At 56.0% G+C, this 18,742-nt stretch overlaps 1 protein-coding gene across 1 annotated transcript in view; it reads left to right on the top strand.

Annotated features, from left to right (window-relative positions):
* The window catches only part of SND1 (staphylococcal nuclease and tudor domain containing 1), a 220,023-nt gene that overhangs the window by 112,368 nt on the left and 88,913 nt on the right, over positions 1–18,742 (top strand). The window contains exons 13-15 of the mRNA XM_082238802.1: positions 522–632; positions 6,209–6,281; positions 13,836–13,977. Coding sequence (XP_082094928.1) covers positions 522–632; positions 6,209–6,281; positions 13,836–13,977 — 326 coding nt within the window. The remainder of the gene's footprint in view (positions 1–521; positions 633–6,208; positions 6,282–13,835; positions 13,978–18,742) is intronic.

The raw sequence follows: 18,742 nt of genomic DNA, 5'->3' as shown, positions 1-18,742 counted from the left end.
GTTAGCCGCCCTGAGCCCAGTCTCGGCCGGAGAGGGCGGGATACAAATAAAAGATGATGATGATTTCAACGTGGTGAAAGTTCCTAAATCGTTGGTATAGGAGCTCAAGAATAGCTACAGAGCCCAGAGCCCCTCCATAAGCTCAGCACCCCAAGGCCCACCTCGCAGGGAGGGAGGGGGTGGCAAGGCCTGGTCTCTGCAGGGTGAATCAGTTGGCATGGTAGAGACTGGGTTTGGGTCAAGGGGTTTTCTCCTGCTCCAGAGGGGAAATCCTGTACCATTGGGTCCAAATTGTAAGGACTAAACATTAGGAAGAACAGTGAAATGGCTGTCCTTCAAAGAAGGGGGACTCTGTTTCGTCGGAGGTTTTTAATCAGAGGTGGGGTGTCCGTCTGTCATGGATTCTTGATCTGTCATTCCTGCGTTGCAACGGGTTGGGATAGATGGCTGCTGGGTGTCCCCTCCAATTCTGTGATTCCAGCTCCCGCCACTCACACCTTTTCCTCCTCTTCCTCTTGCAGCAACATCGCCGAAGCCTTGGTCAGCAAGGGCCTGGCCTCCGTCATCCGCTACCGACAGGACGATGACCAGCGGTCCTCGCACTACGACGAGCTGCTGGCGGCCGAGGCTCGGTAAGTGGGGGGGGGCAGGAGAGAAGGGGGCCGAGGAGCGATGGGGGGAGCTGCAAGGCAGTGCCTGGAAAGGGCTGGGGGGGCCAGAGAGAGGGCGGATCCCCTTTCGGGACTGCTGGGCAATGGGGCTACGCTCACTGGACTTCTTCCGTGGTGGGGGGAGATGGGACAAGGAATGTGGAGGGAGGGGCAGCCCCGCCTGGCCCGGGTGTCGGGGGTCTTCCACCCGCTTCCCAGGGTGGCAGGGAGCCCCTTTGGGCTCTGATCCATGCCCAGGCGGCTGCCAGCTGCTGGCGAGGGGCCACACCTCCCTGCTTCCCAGGGACAGGCTGTTCTGGCCACCAGCTGTGCTGCAGGTCCCTTGGAGGCCTGAGGGCGAATTCTGCCACTCTTGGGAGGCCGAGGAGCAAAGGTCCCCTTTGCAGAGGCTCCCCCACGTTGCTCCTTGGGGCAGGCCAGCTGGGGAGGCCCCGAGCCGTGGGGCTAGCTTGGTTGGGGTGTGGGCGTGTGGTGCAGCCCAGCGCCAGGAAATCTGTTCCGCTGCATGAGCATTTATTTTTATGCCACCTGTTGGCCGCTCAGTCTCTTCTTAGCATGGCAAAGAGGAGACCGAGAGGAGATCAGATTAGCTATCTTCCAGTATCTCAAAGGCTGCCCCATGAAAGAGGGAACAAGCTTGTTCCCATGGCTTCATGGGAAAGGAGATTCTAGCAGTCTCCCTCGGAAGGGGGTTAGGCATTGAAGGGGGTCAGGCTGGATGACCCCCAGGGTCCCTTCCAGCCCCACAATCCTTGGATCCTATGATTCTGTAATACAAGGCAATGAAAATCCTCTGCTGGGGGCCTCTGCTGCCATTCTGAGCCCCCCTCTGCCTGCCAGCTCCTGGGAGCTGTTGGCCAAGAATGGCGGGTGTCCATAGAGGGGGCCTCCTTGAACCAAGCGCTCCTTGCTGGCTGCTCATGGCGCATGGGCACAGAAGGAGGGAGGCTGCAGGATCAGGCCAGCGGCTAGTTATGGAAGAAACCCAGAAGTAGGACTTGAACCCAAGAGCCCTCTTCTGTCCCATGGGGCAGGAGGATCGACTGGCTGCAACTGTGGAGGGCAGAGCAGAGCCCTCTCCTGTGGGGCAGCAGGAGAAGGACCCCTTGGCTTTTCCTGGGAGAGGGCTGGGTACGTGGGTGGCATCGCAGGCTGGACTAGGGGCGAGTGGGGTGGGCGTCAGGGTTCTCTGGGGCCCCTCAGACCAGCCTGGCAGGTTGTAGCTGCTGTGCCTTGTCCTTTGCTCTTTTTGGGGGGCGGGGAGAGATCGGACGCTCCGTAGCCCCTTGCCCGCCTCTGCCAGAGAGCCCCTTCTTGCAGCCAGCAGCATGGCAAGTCCTTGTCAAGTGACGCAGAGGGGGCCGTGAATCTCTCCCCGCCTCCCCCCCCCCAGCCCTTATTAAGAGTCTGTCGGCCACCAATTAGCCGAGCCTTTTCGTTGACAGCTGGGCTGGAAACTTGCAAGCCTGCAGCAGAGAAGCGGGCGCCTCAGCCGAGCGCGGAAAAGAGCAAAGGCGGCAAAGCGGCACGGCTGGCGCCGGGGAGCGGGTGGGACCGCGAAGCCAATTACCAGGCCGGCCCCACGCAGCGTGGGTCCAGCCCTGACGGATGTTCCTCCCGCAGGGGGAGGGGAGCAGGAGAGAGCAGAGCCCCCTTGCCAGCCAGCCAGCCGCGAGGGGTGGGAGGAGGAGCCCAGCTGCTGAGCAGCCAGGGTGGGGCCAGGCGAGGGGCAGGATGAGGCCCCCTTGGCTCCTCTGTGGGCCAGGCTGCCAGCCTGATGCAGGAAGGCAAAAGCACTTGCTCAGCGTTTTGGAGTTTGGCCTTCCTGTGGCCAGAGCGGCGTTGGGCCTCCTGGTGCCAACGTGATGCCCCTCTAGTCCAGCCTCCTATTCTCCCAGGGGGCAGCCATCTTCCCATTATGGCAAGGTGCTCAAATTCGATGAAGTGAACATGTGTAAGGGCCGACCAAGGTGGTTGAGCTTTTTTTAGGATTTAAGTTTTTTAGGATTAGAGCTTTTTTTTAGGATTTTGCCCAGAACAATACTGCCGCAAGGGCCAGATTAAATAATAATAATGATGGTGGTAATAATAATAATAATAATAATAATAATAATAATAATAATAATAATAATAATAATAAATTATTTTTACCCCTCCCATCTGGCTGGGTTTCCCCAGCCACTCTGGGCGGCTTCCTACAAAATATTAAAATACAATAGTCCGTCAAACAGTAAAAGCTTCCCTAAACAGGACTATCTTCAGATGTCTTCTAAAAGTTTGGTAGTTGTTTATTTCCTTGACATCTGGTGGGAAGGCGTTCCACAGGGCGGGAGCCACCACCAAGAAGGCTCTCTGCCTTGTTCCCTGTAACTTGGCTTCTCGCAGTGAGGGAACTGCCAGAAGGCCCTCGGTGCTGGACCTCAGTGTCTGGGTAGAACGATGGGGGTGGAGACGCTCCTTCAGGTATACTGGACCGAGGCCGTTTAGGGCTTTCAAGGTCAGTACCAACACTTTGAATTGTGCTCGGAAACGTACGGATTAGACCCCTGAAATGGACTTTGGACACGCCCGCATTATGGGAAACCTGCAAGCATTATCTGAGCCCAAGAGCAGCTCTCCCCTCCTGCCGTTTTCAGCACCAAATCCTAAGAGCCGCACTTTGCGCCTGAGCATTGTGAATGAGCAAGTTTTGGACCTCAGTCAGAGCGTGCGAAGAGCGCAGGGGTCTCGGGCAACTGGGAAGGTCGGTGCAAGGTTTGCCCTGGTCGCTCAGCCGCCCTCTCTCTGCGCCCCACCCCAGGGCTCTGTCCTTCTGCCCCCACAGACCTCGTGCACCTTCCCTTCCTCCTGGCAGAGGAAGACGGCCACAGAACAAAGCAGCCCGGGATGCGAGCGATGCGATTGGCACGAAAGCTGCCCAAATGAGCTCAGCGTTGGCTGTGGCCGGCCTCTGCTGGGCTTCCGGGCAGAGGAGGGAGTGAGCTGCTCCTGTGCTTGGATCCTGCATGCAGGCTTCTTCCATGGGGGCTCCTGGCTGGCCGCTGTGAGAAGAGGGCCCCTCGGGCCTCATCCTGCTGCAGCCGGATGCCCTTAACTGTCACCTTGCCTCTCTCCCCCTTCCCTCTTGAGATGACGTCCTCTGCTGCCCCTCTTAAGTTCGTTTTCTTGTCCAGTATTCCAAAAGACGGGGAGGCCGGCCAGCGTGAGTGCCCTCCTTCCCCAAAGCCAGGCATTGTGCCGGCTGGCTTCCTGCGAGCAGCCGGCTGCCGGTGCCCCATTTAACCGCGGCCGGATTCAGCAGGCCGGCCGGCCAGCCCTTCGCAACAGAGCAGCCTGCTCAATGACTCCTCCACAAAGGCCCGGCGGGGTCCCTGGCGCTCCCGCCAGAGTGTTTTGTGCGCCTCGGCTCGGCTGAACAAACGGCAGGCCCCGGCACGGGAGCAGCCATTGAGCGGGCCCAGCGGGAGCCGAGGGAGAGCTGGGCTCGGAGAATTGCGGAGCTGGAAGGGGACACGGGGGGTCATCTAGTCCAGCCCCCTGCAAGGCGGGAATCGGAGCGGAAGAATCCCTTGACAGAGGGCCGCTTGACCTTTGCTGAAGGAATCTTGGGTTTGTATGCTTTGAAGGGACCCCCAAAGGTCATCCAGCCCAACCCCACAGTGCAGGAATCACAGCGGAAGAATTCGCAAGAGGGGGCCACCTGTCCTCTGCTTAAAGCCCTCCAAGGAAGGAGAGTCATTCACCCTGCAAGGGAGTCCTTTTGTCCAAACAGCTCTTCCCACCGGAACGGTCTTCCTTTTGGAGGGCCCCAAGGTGCAGCAGAGAGCAAGGAGGACGGAGGGGATTGTGTGTGTGTGTGTCTGTTTCTGGGGGGGGGCAGGAGGGGGCCCTGCTCGTCTCAGAGCCTGATGGCGCCTTTCAGATTGCAAGCAGGCAGGCGGCGATGGCGGCAGCAGCTCCTCTGCTTGAGGGAGGCTTGATAGGAAGAGGGAAATGCAATTAACAGGAAAAGGTTAGCAGCTGGCCCTGATTGTGGAGAAGCTGTGGGAGGAACAGCCTGCCTGCAAATTGGAAATCCCTCTGCTCTCTCTCCCCCCCCCCATTAGATTCCTGAGATGATGCTCCTGCAAGAGAGGGGAGAGCTCTCTTAGGAGAAGTGGGGAGTCCTTGTGGGGCAGGGGAGCTGCAGGCGGAAGGTGCAGCAAGGCGGGGAGGGGGGCAGAAGTTTCTCTCTCTGCCTCGCCACACCACGACTCGTGGGCGTCCCAGGAAGCCAAACGTGGGGCCGTTTGGGGCAGGTCGAAGGAGGTGCAGAGTTGAACCGCAGAGGCAGGGACGGCCACCAACTGGGGTGGCTACAGAAGAGGAGGAGGCAAATTCACAGAGGAGGAGAGGGCTCTGGGAGCCACTAGACATCCTGGGTCCTAAGGAAGTCAGACTATCCCAGGGCCTTCTCAGTGGTGGCTCCAACCTGGTGGAACGTTCTGTCCCATGAGACCAGGGCCCTGTAGGATTTCACTTCCTTCCGCAGGGCCTGTAAGACGGAGCTATTCCGCCTGGCTTTCAATTTGAATTTAGCCTGATCTTTTATTCCCCTTCCTTCCCTCCCCCTCCCCTTTTTATGAAGATTCCCCGCTCTGGGATCCCACAGCTAATTCTCCCCTGGTCTCCTTGCTGGCCCAAATAGGACTCATTTAGCCAGCTAGCCCTGGTGATCATCTAATGTTTATTGGATGGATTTCCCCCCTAAACTGATTTTTTATTTTATTGTTATTCACATTTCATATTTTATGCTGGTTTTTTTGTAGCATCAATTAAGTGTTTTAAATTTGTTGTTAGCCGCCCTGAACCTGGCTTTCCTGAACTGGGAAGGGTGGGGTATAAATAAAAATTTATTATTATTATTATTTATTATAGTCAGGGTTTCTGTGCTCTGCCCCCCCCCCCAGTCATTTTCTGGAAACCACAGGAGGAGAGGGGGGAGAGGGCTGCTCCTGCTTGCTGATCTTGCAGAGGCAATTGTTGAGAGCAGGACGCTGGACTAACTGGGCCCCTGAATGCAGGAATCGGAGCCAGAGCATCCCTGAGAGGTGGCCATCCGACCGCTGCTTAAAAACCTCCAAGGAAGGTTTTTCAAATCCCTCCTGGCAGTGGGTGAGGGGTTGGGCTCTGATGCCCAGAGTTGGGGTGGTTTTTTGCCTGGGGCCAGGGCTGGGGCGCCCCATGTTCCTGCAAAGTTGCAGGAGACGACACATCATTTTCGAGAGAAACCTGGGAGTTTCCCTGAGAACTGATCTGCTCATGGCATGTTTTGCATTTCAGTCTTTTGTGCCATTAAGGGCAGGAGGAATTTCTGTCTGCTTTTGAGTCTCCCTGCTCTGGGCACGGAGGGAAAAGCCCTTTGAGGGAAAAGCCCTGGCTTCTGGGCCCAGGGCTGCTTCTCGGGGTCGACAAGCCCCTCGGAAGCAGAAGGGGGCTCCTCCTGGCCTGCCCCTCCGCCTCCTTTGACCATCTGATTGCTTCCCCCCAAAAAACAGGGCGATAAAGAACGGGAAAGGACTGCACAGCAAGAAGGAGGTCCCGATCCACCGGGTAGCCGACATCTCTGGGGTAAGGAAGGCAGAGAAGCAGATCCCAGCAGTGTCCTTGCCTGCTTGTTGTTGTTGTTTAAAAAAGAAGGGCAATGTGTAGAATTGTAGAGCTGGAAGGGACCACAAAGGCCATCTAGTCCAACCCCCTGCAATGCGGGAATCTTTTTGCCCATGACCCTGAGATTGAGAGTCTCCTGCTCTCCTGACTGAGCTCCCGCTTAGAAACTCTGCCTGAGTAGAGAGGAGGGAGAGGCCTAGGTTTTCTGCTGGCATCTCCAGAGTCCCGTTCTCAGCCCTCCAGGTGAAAGCTTTGGAAAGGCGCTTGGTCTTGGCCTGGAAGCGGGCGCCTGCCTCCCTCCCTCCCTTCCCAGGCCGGCAGCTTCCAAGGGGCTTCGTGGATGCAGCTTGGCCAAAGGCAAGGCTGAGGGTCGCCTTTGGGAGGGGCTTGTTCTCCTTCTCTCTCTCCCCTTCTCCCCACGTGCCCAGCGCCTGTCTCCAGAATCTCCCGAGGGGTCAGGATGTTTCCCAGGCCCATTCCCCCCTCCAAGCAAAGACCCCCCAAAGTGTGAAACTCCGCAGCCCTGCTTGGTTCTGAAAGAGAAATGGAAAGGGTGGTGTGTGTGTGTGTGTGTGTGTGTGTGTGTGTGTGTGTGTGTAGAGCAGGGGTCAGCAAACTTTTTCAGCAGGGGGCCGATCCACCGTCCCTCAGACCTCGTGGGGGGCCGGACTATATTTTGGGAGGAAAAAAGAACGAATTCCTATGCCCCACAAATAACCCAGGGATGCTTTTTAAATAAAAGGACATATTCTACTCGTGTAAAAAACACGCAGATTCCCGGACTGTCCACAGGCCAGATTTAGAAGGCGATTGGGCCACATTCGGCCCCCGGGCTGTAGGTTGCCTACCGTGGTGGGGAGAGAGAGAGAAAGAGAGAGATGCATGCTGGGAAAGCGATAGGCTTTTCACCAGCCATCGACCTGACGCCACCAGGAGGGAAGCCTCCTCAGCAGCCGTGTCCCCCCTGACTGAGAAGATAGGAAAAGTTCTCTACGCAGCTGCAAAATTCAGGCCCTCAGGAGCAAAACTGCCCTTCCAGATCCAGCCAGGGCTCCATGGGGACATTTGTGCTGCTTCTGGACTTGGGCTGCCGAGATCAGCATCCTTGCGGGGAGCTGGACGCCCTGGCGATAGGGGGGGGGTCTGGTTGCCACAGCGTCCTTGGAAGTTTCGCAGTGCTCTCTGCAAGCAGCCTTGCCACAGGCTCCCGAGAAAGTCGAGGAAAGAGAGGAAGAGAGGCTCTTGCAGGTCAGGAATGGGCAACGCTTCTTTGCATGTATGTGGCAAGGGCCGCACAGATGTTATTATCCCAGAGATGGAAGGAAGAAACATTCCCGACCAGGGAAGAACGGCAAACCAAGTTGATCGACTCCGCCGAAATGGCCAAATCAACTGGGAAGCTCAGGGACCAAGAAGACAAGAACATTAAAAAGAGAATGGGGGGGGGAATTATAATTAGGAGACCGTTGTAAGCAGATGGAAAAATTATAATTAGGAGACCATTGTAAGCAGGATTTTAATCACACTTGTAAAGTGACAAAAACTATGGACAATTTAGATGGATAAGAAATGGGGATAAAGGATTGATATGCAGTTGTAATTATTGACATGAGGACCCCTGGATGGGGGGGGGGAGTCTTGTGATTCAGAGCAATCTCTTCATATGGATTTTTAATTGACTTTGTTGTAAGTTTATATTTTCTAAAATCAAATTAAAATCATTTTAGAAAAGGAATGGGCAAAGCTTCCGGGAGCAGACAGCGGGAATAAGTGGACGGTTCTCCAAAGGAAGAGGAGTGGGAAGTGGGGTCCGCCAAGGACTGCCGTTGGACCCTGAGCTTTGTCCCTGCAGGATCCAGAGTGAGGAGCAGGGAGGGGACCAGGTTTGCTGATGACAGCGGATTGTTGTGGGTTGTTGGAACAAAAAGAGATTGCCAAGAGCTGCCAAGAGGACCTTTCCAAACAGAGTGGATGGGCAGTAAATCCTTGTGAAGTGATGCGTGTTGGAGCAAAAATATATATCTTAATTTCACATATACGCTCGGTGGCACTGACACACCAGGGACGACACCTGGTGATTGCAGCAGATAGCTCCGTGAAGGTGCTGCAGTTGGGAAAAGGCAAATTCCACGCTGGGGAGCATCAGGAAGAGAATTGGAAATAAAAAAAATATCATGGCACCGTTAGAAAAGGCTCTGGAATCCCATGCCGGTTGACTCGCCTTGAAAGGACTATTGCTGAGTTGGAAAAGATTCACGAAAGAACACCCAAATTGATCGGGGTGGGGGGTGGGGGTGGGACTGCCCTGTGAAGAAAGGTCCCAGGGTTTGGGACTTTGCAGTTTAGAGAAGAGACGTGATAGAAACTGCCTGGCCTGGAGAAAGTGGAGAGAGAGAAGGGTTTCCTTCCTCTCTCATAGCCCTGGGACTCATAGACGTCCAACGAAGCTGGATTCAAGACAGAGAAAAGAAAGAACTTCTTTCTGCAGTGCAGAGTTATCCTGTGGAACTCCTTCCCACAAGAGGCAGGGACGGCGAACAGCTTGGATGGCTCTAAAAGAGAATCAGACAGTTTCATGGAGAAGGAGAGGGCCAGGGTTGCTAGAGAGATTATTCCTCTGAATCCCAGCGGCTCAGAATCACAGGTGGGCAGAACGGGCACCTGGCTGGCGACTGTGAGAACAGGATGGTGGACGAGACGGGCCCTGGGCCTGATCCAGCAGCCCTGCCTTATCTCCTTCTCACCGGCGCAGGGAGCTGGACTTGTTTCGCCTTTCGCTTTCTGTGCCAGGCGTGCCCTCGCTTGCAGCTGCAGATGGTGCCGCCTGGGCCAAGACGCTCCTGCCTGTGCCGCCGGTTACCTCGGCGGCTCCGAGCCTTTGCCAGGCAGGATCCCTGGCATCCCCACCTCCTCCCAGGCCCTTGGGGAAGGTGACCGGCGGGCAGGTGACTGGAGGAATGAGCCGAAAGGGTGGGCAGCCCTCCTCTCTGGGCCCCGTGCCCTCCGCTGAAAGGTTTCTCTGAGCGGAGCCTGCCAGGCCGCAGAGCTGGTGACGGAGCTGCGGAAGCTGCCTCTGCCCCCCCTCTGCCCCCCTCCTGGTCTCCTGCGCCTCCTCATTAAGGCACCTTGATTGCATTTGAGCAGCTTGGCGGTGCAGATGAGGCGGCTGTGGCTAAGCGGTTCGAAACCTGCGCGGCGGGCAAGTGATCTAATTCCGGCCGGTGCCTGGAGGCATCTGATTAAATGCGCTGCGTTGTCACCTGACGCCGCCTTGCAGCTGAGCACGTTTGCGCCGCCTGCCAAGAAGAGAGAAAGAGAGAGGGGGCCTCTGAGCCCTATCGATGCCGCTGCCCCCCCCCAATTCAGGGGCCAAGCCCCCGAGGCTTGCAAGAGAAACCCTGGACTGCTATCCTTCGCCTCCACCTTCTCCTTCTGCTGCCTGTCCTGGCTGATCCCTCTCCCCTCCAAGGCATGTAATCCTGCTCAGGAGTAATTTACTAAATAATTTAAGTCATGTAAGACAAATCTGCGTCCGCTTCCCTTCCCGCTTCCAGCGCTGCGTCCCATTATGGGGCTTGCGAGAGCCACAATCGCGGAGTGACGGGGTTGGGGGGGGCGAGCTCGTTCTCCGCACCCGCCTGGCTGTCCTTCCACAAAGTCCTTGCATAATTTTGCATAATTGGCAACGCTTCACATAAAAGTAGAGTTATGATTCTATTTTTCTCCATTCTATTTATGCATAATTTCCTTTCCATTCAGAGATAATTAACGCTGGGGAGGTTTTGAAATAATAGCAGCTGTCCCCGGCTTTTCTCCGTCTTGCTCTCTCCTTCTCGGCCGGGAATCTGAGTCGAAGAATCACAGGGCTGGTACCCCGGGGGTCATCTAGTCCAACCCCCGGCAGTGCAGGAATCTCACCTACAGCATCCATGACGGATGGCCACCCAACCTCTGCTTGAGAACCTGCAAGGAAGGAGAGTCTGCCAGCTCCGTTCTACTGTCAAAGAGATACAAACCGTCAGAAAGTTCTTCCTGATATTTCGTCTGAATCTCCTTTCTTGCCATTTGCGTCCACGGGTTCAGGCCCTGCCCTCCAGAGCAGGAAAAAATAAATGTGCTCCATTTTCCATGTGGCAGCCCTTAAGCTTTCTGGTGATGGTATCAGAGCTCTTATTAGCCTCTCCTTATCCAGGCTAAACAAGCCCGGCTCCTTCGACCGTTCCTCATCAGGCCTGGTTTCCAGAACATGCATCCTCTGGTTTGACCTCCTCTGCCCCCCTCCCAGCTTGTCCATATAGCACAGGGGTCGGCAAGGTTTATCTTGCCTGGGCTGGATCGGTCCCGTGGAGATCCCTCCGTGGGCCGGATCATGCACCCCCCCCCCACAATTTTTGGCTTCTGTGCCTGTGTACCCGTGGTTTTTGGTGCCTGTGTCTGCCCAAACACAATTTTTGGCACCTCAGAAGTGAGTCCCCGTGTCGCACTGCGCCGGTTTAGTGTGTGGGGGCAGCTCGGTTCAGGGGCAGCTTTTGGGTCGGTCAGATGACTTCCGCGGCTCTCTTCCGACCCATGGGCCTTGGATTGGTGACCCCTGATATAGTCCATGAGTAGGCAGCCTAAGGCCCGAGGGCTGGATCCGGCCCAATCGCCTTCTAAATCCAGCGTGCAGGTAGTCTGGGAATCAGCGTGTTTTGACATGAGTAGAATGTGTGTTTTTATTTACCATATTTTTCGCTCTATAGGACGCACCCAACCTTAGGACGCACCTTGTTTTAGAGGGGGAGAACAAGAAAAAAAAAATCTCTCCCTCTCTGCTCAGCGCCCCTTCAGCGAAGCAGCAGGAGAAACGGAGCCCCTTCCACTTCTCCTCCCGCTTCGCTGAAGGGGCGCTGCGCAGCTCTCCCTCTCCCACATTGCCTGCGCCTTCAGTGAAGGCAACCCGAAGCCCCCGGAGCGCAGGGGGAGTTCCCGCTGTGCTCCGGAGGCTTCGGGTTCCTTTCGCTGAAGCCAGGAGAGCAGGACTCTCCTGGCTTCAGCGAAAGGAGAGGCGAAAGGAAAGGCTTCAGCGAAAGGAGCAGCCTTCCCGCTGCTCCCCGAGCTTGTGGGGCTGGCAGTGGGGGGAAGCCTGGCTTTCCTCCAGCCCCAGCCCCAGCCCTAGCCCCAAAGAGCAGGTCGGGGCTGGCGGGGGAAGCCCGGGTCCCCCCCCCCAGCCCCAGGGACTACACATTCGCTCCATAAGATGAAAGGACATTTCCCCTTAGATTTTGAGAGGGAAAAAGTGCATCTTATGGAGCGAAAAATGAATCTCTGGGTTATTTGTGGGGCAAATAACCCCTCCCCCCCAAAAAAATATAGTCCGGTCCCTCCCTGGATCTCAAGAAATGTCCCCTTAAGGAAGATCGGCCCAGCCTCCAGGCTTGCCTTCCTCCTCCTCCTCCTCCTCGATGGCTCCTTTCCAGGATGGCTCTGCCCTGCCTCCCCAGTTGGAGGCCAGTTGCTGGAAACCACAGGAGGGGACCGTTGCGCTCGCACTCAGACCCCGCTTGCAGGTTTCCCTTGGGGGCATCTGGTTGAGCCATGGGCCCAATCCTGCAGGCTTCCCTTACATTGATTGGTTCCTCCTCCTCCCTCCCCATCGAATCCTGGCCCCCCTGCCGGCCAGCCCAGTGGCTGCCTTCTCCTCCTCCGCCTCCTCCTGCTGCTCCTCTTCAGTGCCCGGCCTCAGCTGCTGCTGGAGAGAGGCGGGCAATCGATGGCTCTCCCCCCCCCCATGCGCTTTGCTAGTCTAGTCAGGCAGCTCTGGGGTGAGCGGGAGGCAGGCGCTCGGCAAAGTTTCCTTGGCTGCAGCAAGTTTCTCCTCCTTGGCTGCCCCTGTGCAGTTCATTTTTCTCAATTAAGGCGAGAGCAAAAGAAAAGGCCACCTGGCTGGCTGTGGAGCTGAGGCTCTCTGCGCCCACCCCCCCCAGCACACTCTCTCTCTCACACACACACACATTTGGGGGGGGGGGAGTAAATCAGCCGCTGGAGACTCTCCATCTTTGTGGGGAAACATTCCAGGCTGCAGAGTTTGAGCTGCAGTTTATCATTAAGTCCCCAAGGCAGCCAGTGCACAGAACCAGGCTGGATGAGGCCTTTCCAAGTCCCAGCCCAGACCCAGAAGCAGCGGCCCCTGATTTTGGGGTGCTCTTGTTTTCCTACTCATTTTGTGTGTGTGTGTGTGTGTATTATTGAATTTTTTGTTTTACAATTTAAAATACTCATTTAAACATCCTTAAAATATCAATGACTTCCCTTCTTCTCTTTCCATGGCTCATTTTACGTATCATAAATCCCTGCATATTTTACAAAAACTACACCATTCACTATTCCATTATTATGTCCATCAAAACTTACTTGCACTGTTGAATTTATCTTAATGCTGCCAACGTTTTCAGGTGTACGCAATTATTTCCCATGTATTTCAATAAATGTTTTCCAATCTTCTTTAAACGTATGTTCTTCTTGTTGTCTTATTCTATGTGTTAAGTCTGCAAGCTGTGCATATTCCATCAGTTTAAGTCGCCATTTTTCTTCCATTTGGGGGCTAACAAAACACAGGCCGCAGTAGTGGCAGACATAAATAACCTTTTCTGACACCTGGGAATTTCCCTCTGAATTATCCCCAACAAAAATGACTCTTGTTTGTTTCTTGGTGTTTTTTTTGAAAAGTACTTTTAAACATTTTTTTTATTTCCCAGTACTCTTTTACCCTTTTACAAGTCTGCCACATAGGATAGAACGTTCCCTCTGTCTCTTTCCACCTCTTCTCCTTCTTGGGCGTCTGGGTGGGACTGGCAGAAGGCCGCCTCCCTCGGTGCCACCGCAGATCAGGCCTCGCCAGGCCCTGGAGTGGGGGGCTGATGTGCTGTGATTCAGCTGTGCTTCCTGCCTTGAAGGGTTGGACTAGAGAACCCCTGGGGTCCCCCCAGCCCTACAATTCTATGCTTCTATTGAACTCTCTGTTCCATCCCTTGAGGGTAACTCCTTACAGCCTCGGGAACTTTTTGCTAGGAACTGCAGAAGCAGTTAAAACCTGGCCCTCCGACTGCAAGGAGGCATGCCTATTTGTGTGGGGAGGGGGGAGAGGTTTCCGTGGAAAGCGAGGTGGTCTGCCTTGCTTGAGATGAGCCATGGCATGCAGAAGGGTCCCTGGAAGCCCTGGGCAGCAACTGGCGCAGGCCAAGCTCATCTGGACAGCCCGGTTGGCTGGACTTTCCCTCTTCTGCCCGCAGCTCCTGTGGGGGGGTCGGCAGAGCCAGGAGACCCCCTTGTGCCGCTGCCCCTGGTCTGCCCCAAAGGGTCCCCAGCCGGTGCTGAGCCAGGGATCCAGAGCCCACGGGCGACTGGGCACGCCAGAGCTTGTCATCCGCCACGCTTCTGGCAGAGCAGGGGCGCAGGGCTAGGGGTCTTGGCCCTGTGGGGGGGGGCTGTGCCAGACTGCTGTTGAGCCCCCCCTCTTCTTCTCTCTCCCTGCAGGACACCCAGAAGGCCAAGCAGTTTCTGCCCTTCCTGCAGCGGGCCGGCCGCTCGGAGGCCGTGGTGGAGTACGTGTTCAGCGGCTCCCGCCTCAAGCTCTACATGCCCAAGGAAACTTGCCTTATCACCTTCCTGCTCGCAGGTGAGACCCTCGTCGCTGGGGTGCGTGTTGGGGGGGTCCTTCTGGGGGCAAGGGGGGTGTTGGTGCAGGAATGTGTGTTTGGTGTATTTGTCAGTGTCAGGTTGCAGTGTCAGACTCAGCCGGGGGGGGGGGGTGTCGTGGGTTTGGTCCTAGGGGTTCAGCCTCCTTCGTGCACCAAGCCAGATCATGATGATGATGATGATGATGATTTATACCCCTCCCATCTGGCTGGGTTTCCCCAGCCACTCTGGCCAGCTTCCAGCAAAATATTAAAATGCAAATGCAAATCAGATATCTTTATTGCGGTCCATAGACCCACAAAACAGTTTCGAAACAAGATACAGTGGTACCTCTGGTCGCAAACGGGACCCGTTCCGGAGGCCCGTTTGCAACATGAAAAGAACACAACACACAGCGGCGCGTCTCCGCACGTGCGGGTTGCGATTTGCAGCGTCCGTGCATGCGCGTGATGTCATTTTGCGCTTCTGCGCATGCGCGAGTGGCTAAACCCGGAAGTAACCCTTTCTGGTACTTCCGGGTCACCGCGGAACACAACCTGAAGGAATGTAACATGAAGCGGATGTAACATGAGGTATGACTGTACGGTTAAAGCAACCAAACATCAGACGAAAGAGACTGAGGTAGTTATTTTATCATGTCTCGAGCGTGATGGTCTTTGTTCCTTGCGACCTCTGAAAGAAACTTTGCCAAGGTCACTGCAATAAGTTAAAATACAATAATTCATCAAATGTTAGAAACTTCCCTAAAGAGGGCTGTCTTCAGATTTGCAGAATAAACCCTGCAAATAAAGAAAGGAATTGTGCAAAGCGGGAGGCCTTTTGCAGATCAGCGTTCTTCATTCTCCTTGTGGAAAGATGCTTTTGGTCTTGGGGTCTGGGGTATGTCAAGGGGGCTGCCATTGCACTTTGGGGTCCCTTCAGACTCCACTGTTCCGTGATTCTGTGGGACTCCGTGGCAGGGAGGGCCGTGCGTGTCTCTGCATGCGCATTCCCCGCAGAACAGTTTGGGTTCCGTCGTGCCGACGTTTGCCGCCATGTGGGCTCCTTGAGGAAAAGCCTGCCTGCACAGCTGCCCCCAGCCAGCCCCTCTCTCTGGGGTGCAGGGGGGAGGCGTCTCCTTTGCATGGAGCAGGAAGCCAAGCTGTCTCTGCTTGAAGGGCCAATGGCGGCCCCTTTACTCATAGCCTGAATCTCCCAAGCAAGACTTGATGGAGAGCAGGAGCAGACCTGTACAGCTGTGCCTTGGATCTCAAACGCCTTGGCTCCTGAACAAATCGGCTCCTGAACGATCGAAACCCGGAAGTGAGTGTTCTGGTTTTCAAATGATTTTCAGAAGCCAAAAATCTGGTGTGGCTTCCGATTGGCTGCAGGACCTTCTTACAGCCATTCGGAAGCTGCGCTTTGGTTTCTGAACGTTTTGGAAGTCAAACAGACCTCCGGAACGGATTCCATTTGACTTCCAAGATGCGGCTGTAGTTCTTTTCTCTCTGCCTCGTTGCCTGAAAGTTGCAGTTTGGTGACGTGTGGCGTGCAAAGTGCAGTCGAGTGCCCGAGGGTAGCTGACACCCCCTTGCCAGTCTTGCCTCTGGTCCCCAGGTCTGTGGGTCCGGTGCTGTTGCTCCAGGCTGAGGCACAATCCCTTCTGGGTCTTCCTGCGCTCTTGACAAGGGCAACTCCTGTGGTGTGGAGCCCGGCCAGGGCAAAAGTAGCCCCTCTCTCACCCACTCCCTGGCAGGGCTCCCGTCTGTGTGTCTGGCACTCTTAGGAAGGGGTGCTGGCGCCACCCCCTCTCCCAGATCTTCGCCCTGGCCAATGCCCAGGGATGTGGGTGTGCCGGGCAAGGCCCCCTTGCAGCCAGGGAAGGTCCGAAGAGTGGCTCTGCCGCCCTCCCCGCCACAGCCGTGCCCAGCTGAGGCCGCTCCTCTCTGGCAACGGACCCACCGGGCGGCTGAGGCTCCTCTCCAGGGATGCCCCACCTGGCAGAGGGAGCCGAGTGCTTGAGTCACGATGCTGCGTGGAGGGAAACATCTGGCGGCACAGCAGCTTCCTCTCTGTTTGATTAACACCTCCTTTTCGCCCCTCTGCGCTTGCTGCCACCGCTGCCACCTTCCCTCAGTGCCCGCCTGCTCTTGAAACCCGTCTTGCTCCTTCTTCCGTGCAGGATCTGTCTCTCTTGGGACGGGGTGAGGCAGGTTGGGAAGGGGAGCGAGTGGCCAAGTTGGGGCACAGGGGAGACTCTGCAGGGCCTGGTCCAGAGAGAGTGGGGCCCCCCGAGCTGAGATGCTGCCAGGAGGGCGGGCGAGGGGGCCTTGTTTGCGTTAGATGGAGCCCCTGAAACTGTCCTTCCCCTCCTCCTCCTCTCTGGCCTGGGTGCTCCGTGGAGGCTGAGCTAACGGAACGGGGGGGGGGGGAGCTCTTCCTTGGGGGGGCTCCTTGCTTTGCCCACAGTCGGATGGAAGGGGGTGTGCTGGGAAACGGCCGCTCCCACCCCCCAAAGGAGCCTGGAGCTGTTTTCGCCAGCCTGCCCTCGATGCAGAGGCTCGTCGATGGGGACGGCACTGCAGCTCAGCGCCAGACAGAATCACAGCCTCGGTGGGTGTGAGGTAGGAAGAGGTTCCTCTTGGGGGGGGGAGCGCCAGCGGAAGCAGCTCAGAGGCAGCGCTTTTGGGGCGGCTCTTCGTGGACCCCCCCCCCCCCGGTGTGGACGAACATAACCCCATGGAATTTGCTGCCCAGAGACATTGAACACCCTTAATGTGATGGCCTGGGACTGGGGCTTGGACTCGGAACCGGAGGGCTCTCAGTCTGCACCGGATCCTTTGCCTCAGGCAGCAGCTGAACCTCGTCTGGGTCCTGATCCTGAAGAGCCCCAGTCTGCACAGATTCCCCTGCAACAAACACCAGCTGGGGCTGAGTCAGGGGCCTGATCCTGCCGTGGCTCCAGATGCGGGGATGACCTCCTTGCCTCCAGCTGGGCCATCACTTACAGCTGCTCCACTACCGGTTGGGTCAGGGGAGCCTGAGGCAGCCTCTGGGTCTAGTAACCCACCGACGTCTCTCGAGCTGCAGAGACTCAGGTCTGAGAGAAGGAGAGACCTGGGTACTCGCAGGAGGAGTGCTCGCCTTTGGGCGAAACAGAGAGGTGAGTCATCGGGGGATCAGGACCGGCCGTTACCCCGTCAGAGATAAAAGGGTGTCGGACCCCGCCCCAGGTTGCGGGAGCTACATTGCTGTTTGCCAGATCCTGCCCCTGTCCTTGCCTGGTTTCCTGCCTTGGCCCTGTCGGTCTGACTCCTCCCTTGGATTCGGGACCAGACCTGGACCGCATTACTCGGGTTACCCCTGGGCCCAGCACACTTAGATGAGACTTAGACGGAGAAGAGCAAGGATTTCGGGGGCTCCTGGCTCTCTGCGCTCTGAATGCCAGCAGCTGGAAATGGGGCGGGGGCTCTGCTGCTCTTGCTTTTGGGTCCTGCTGGGGGGCTTTTCTTGGGGGGCACCTGGCTGCCCACAGTGAGAATGGGTGGCTGGGCTCCGTGGGCCCCCTGGGGCCTGATCCGGCCGCGGCTGGCCTCCTCCTCCTCCCGCATGCCCCGGGCGTCTCCCTGCCCCGAGTCCCGTTCTCAGGTGCCTCCCGGTTTGGGGCCGCCAGCCCACTCCTGCCTCTGTTGCCATGGCAATCTCTGTGGGAGAAAAGACGGCCCTGAACATCGATCGGGTTCCAGTTAATTGTTGGGGGATTCAATGGAAACGGCGACATCCTTCGGCCTGCGGCTGCTCCCCGAAACAAGGGCAGCGGAAGAGGAGGAGGAGGAAGGGCACCGAGGTCTCTTCTCCCTCCGGCTGATTTCCCATATCTGCATCTCTCTCCTTGAACTCTGTGCTCCAGGCGGCAAAAGAGTTCCCCCCTTGTTTGCCACGCTTGGTGTGACACTCGCCAGCAACTTGCACTCTGATTCTCAGCTCTGGTTCCTCCGTTGCCGGGGGGTTGGACTAGATGACCCTGGGACCCCTTCCGACCCTGCAATGCTGTGATTCTGTGACACTCCAGGGGAGGCCCTGCCTGGCTGCGCCCGGCCTGCCGCCTCAGAAGTGTGCCCAAGACATCCCTGCTTCATAGAATCTGAGAATGGTAGAGTTGGAAGGGGGGGGCATTAACGCCCCCCCCCCGCACTTCGGGTATCTCAGCTAATGCGTTCCTGGCAGGTGGCCCTCCAACCTCTGCTTACCTCACCACCTCCAGAGGAAGACCTTTCCACTCTCAAAACGGCTCTTACCCTCAGAAAGTTCTTCCTGGTATTGAGTCGGAATCTCCTTTCTTGTAACTTGAAGCCATGGGTTCGAGTCCTGCCCTCCAGAACAGGAGAAAACAAGCCTGCTCCATCCAACGTGTGACAACAACAACAACAACAACAAAATTTATTATTATTTTTTTATAATATTAAAGTTTCACAAATAATAAAAAATTCCAACATTTAAACATAAAAAACTACAAAAATATAAAAATACAAAAAACAAAACACATAAAAATACACAATAGGAAACAGTTAACAAAGGAAGAGAAAAAAGAAGAAGAACAAAAAAGAAAAAAGGACAAAAAGAAAAACCCAAAGAGCAAAACAAGAAATAGATTAGTAATTTCAAATCTTATACTTCCTTCACTAGTTTCTTGACATCCTCACACGTCCCTTTTTGTATTCCAGTTCAGATATTAAATTCAGCAAATCCTTCCCCTCTGGCATTTA

The sequence above is a fragment of the Podarcis vaucheri genome, assembly GCF_965113315.1.
Source record: "Podarcis vaucheri genome assembly, chromosome: 10".
NCBI classification, from domain to species: domain Eukaryota; kingdom Metazoa; phylum Chordata; class Lepidosauria; order Squamata; family Lacertidae; genus Podarcis; species Podarcis vaucheri.
The sequence above is the reverse complement of the archived record's forward strand: the minus strand, read 5'-3'. Positions and strand labels throughout refer to the sequence as shown.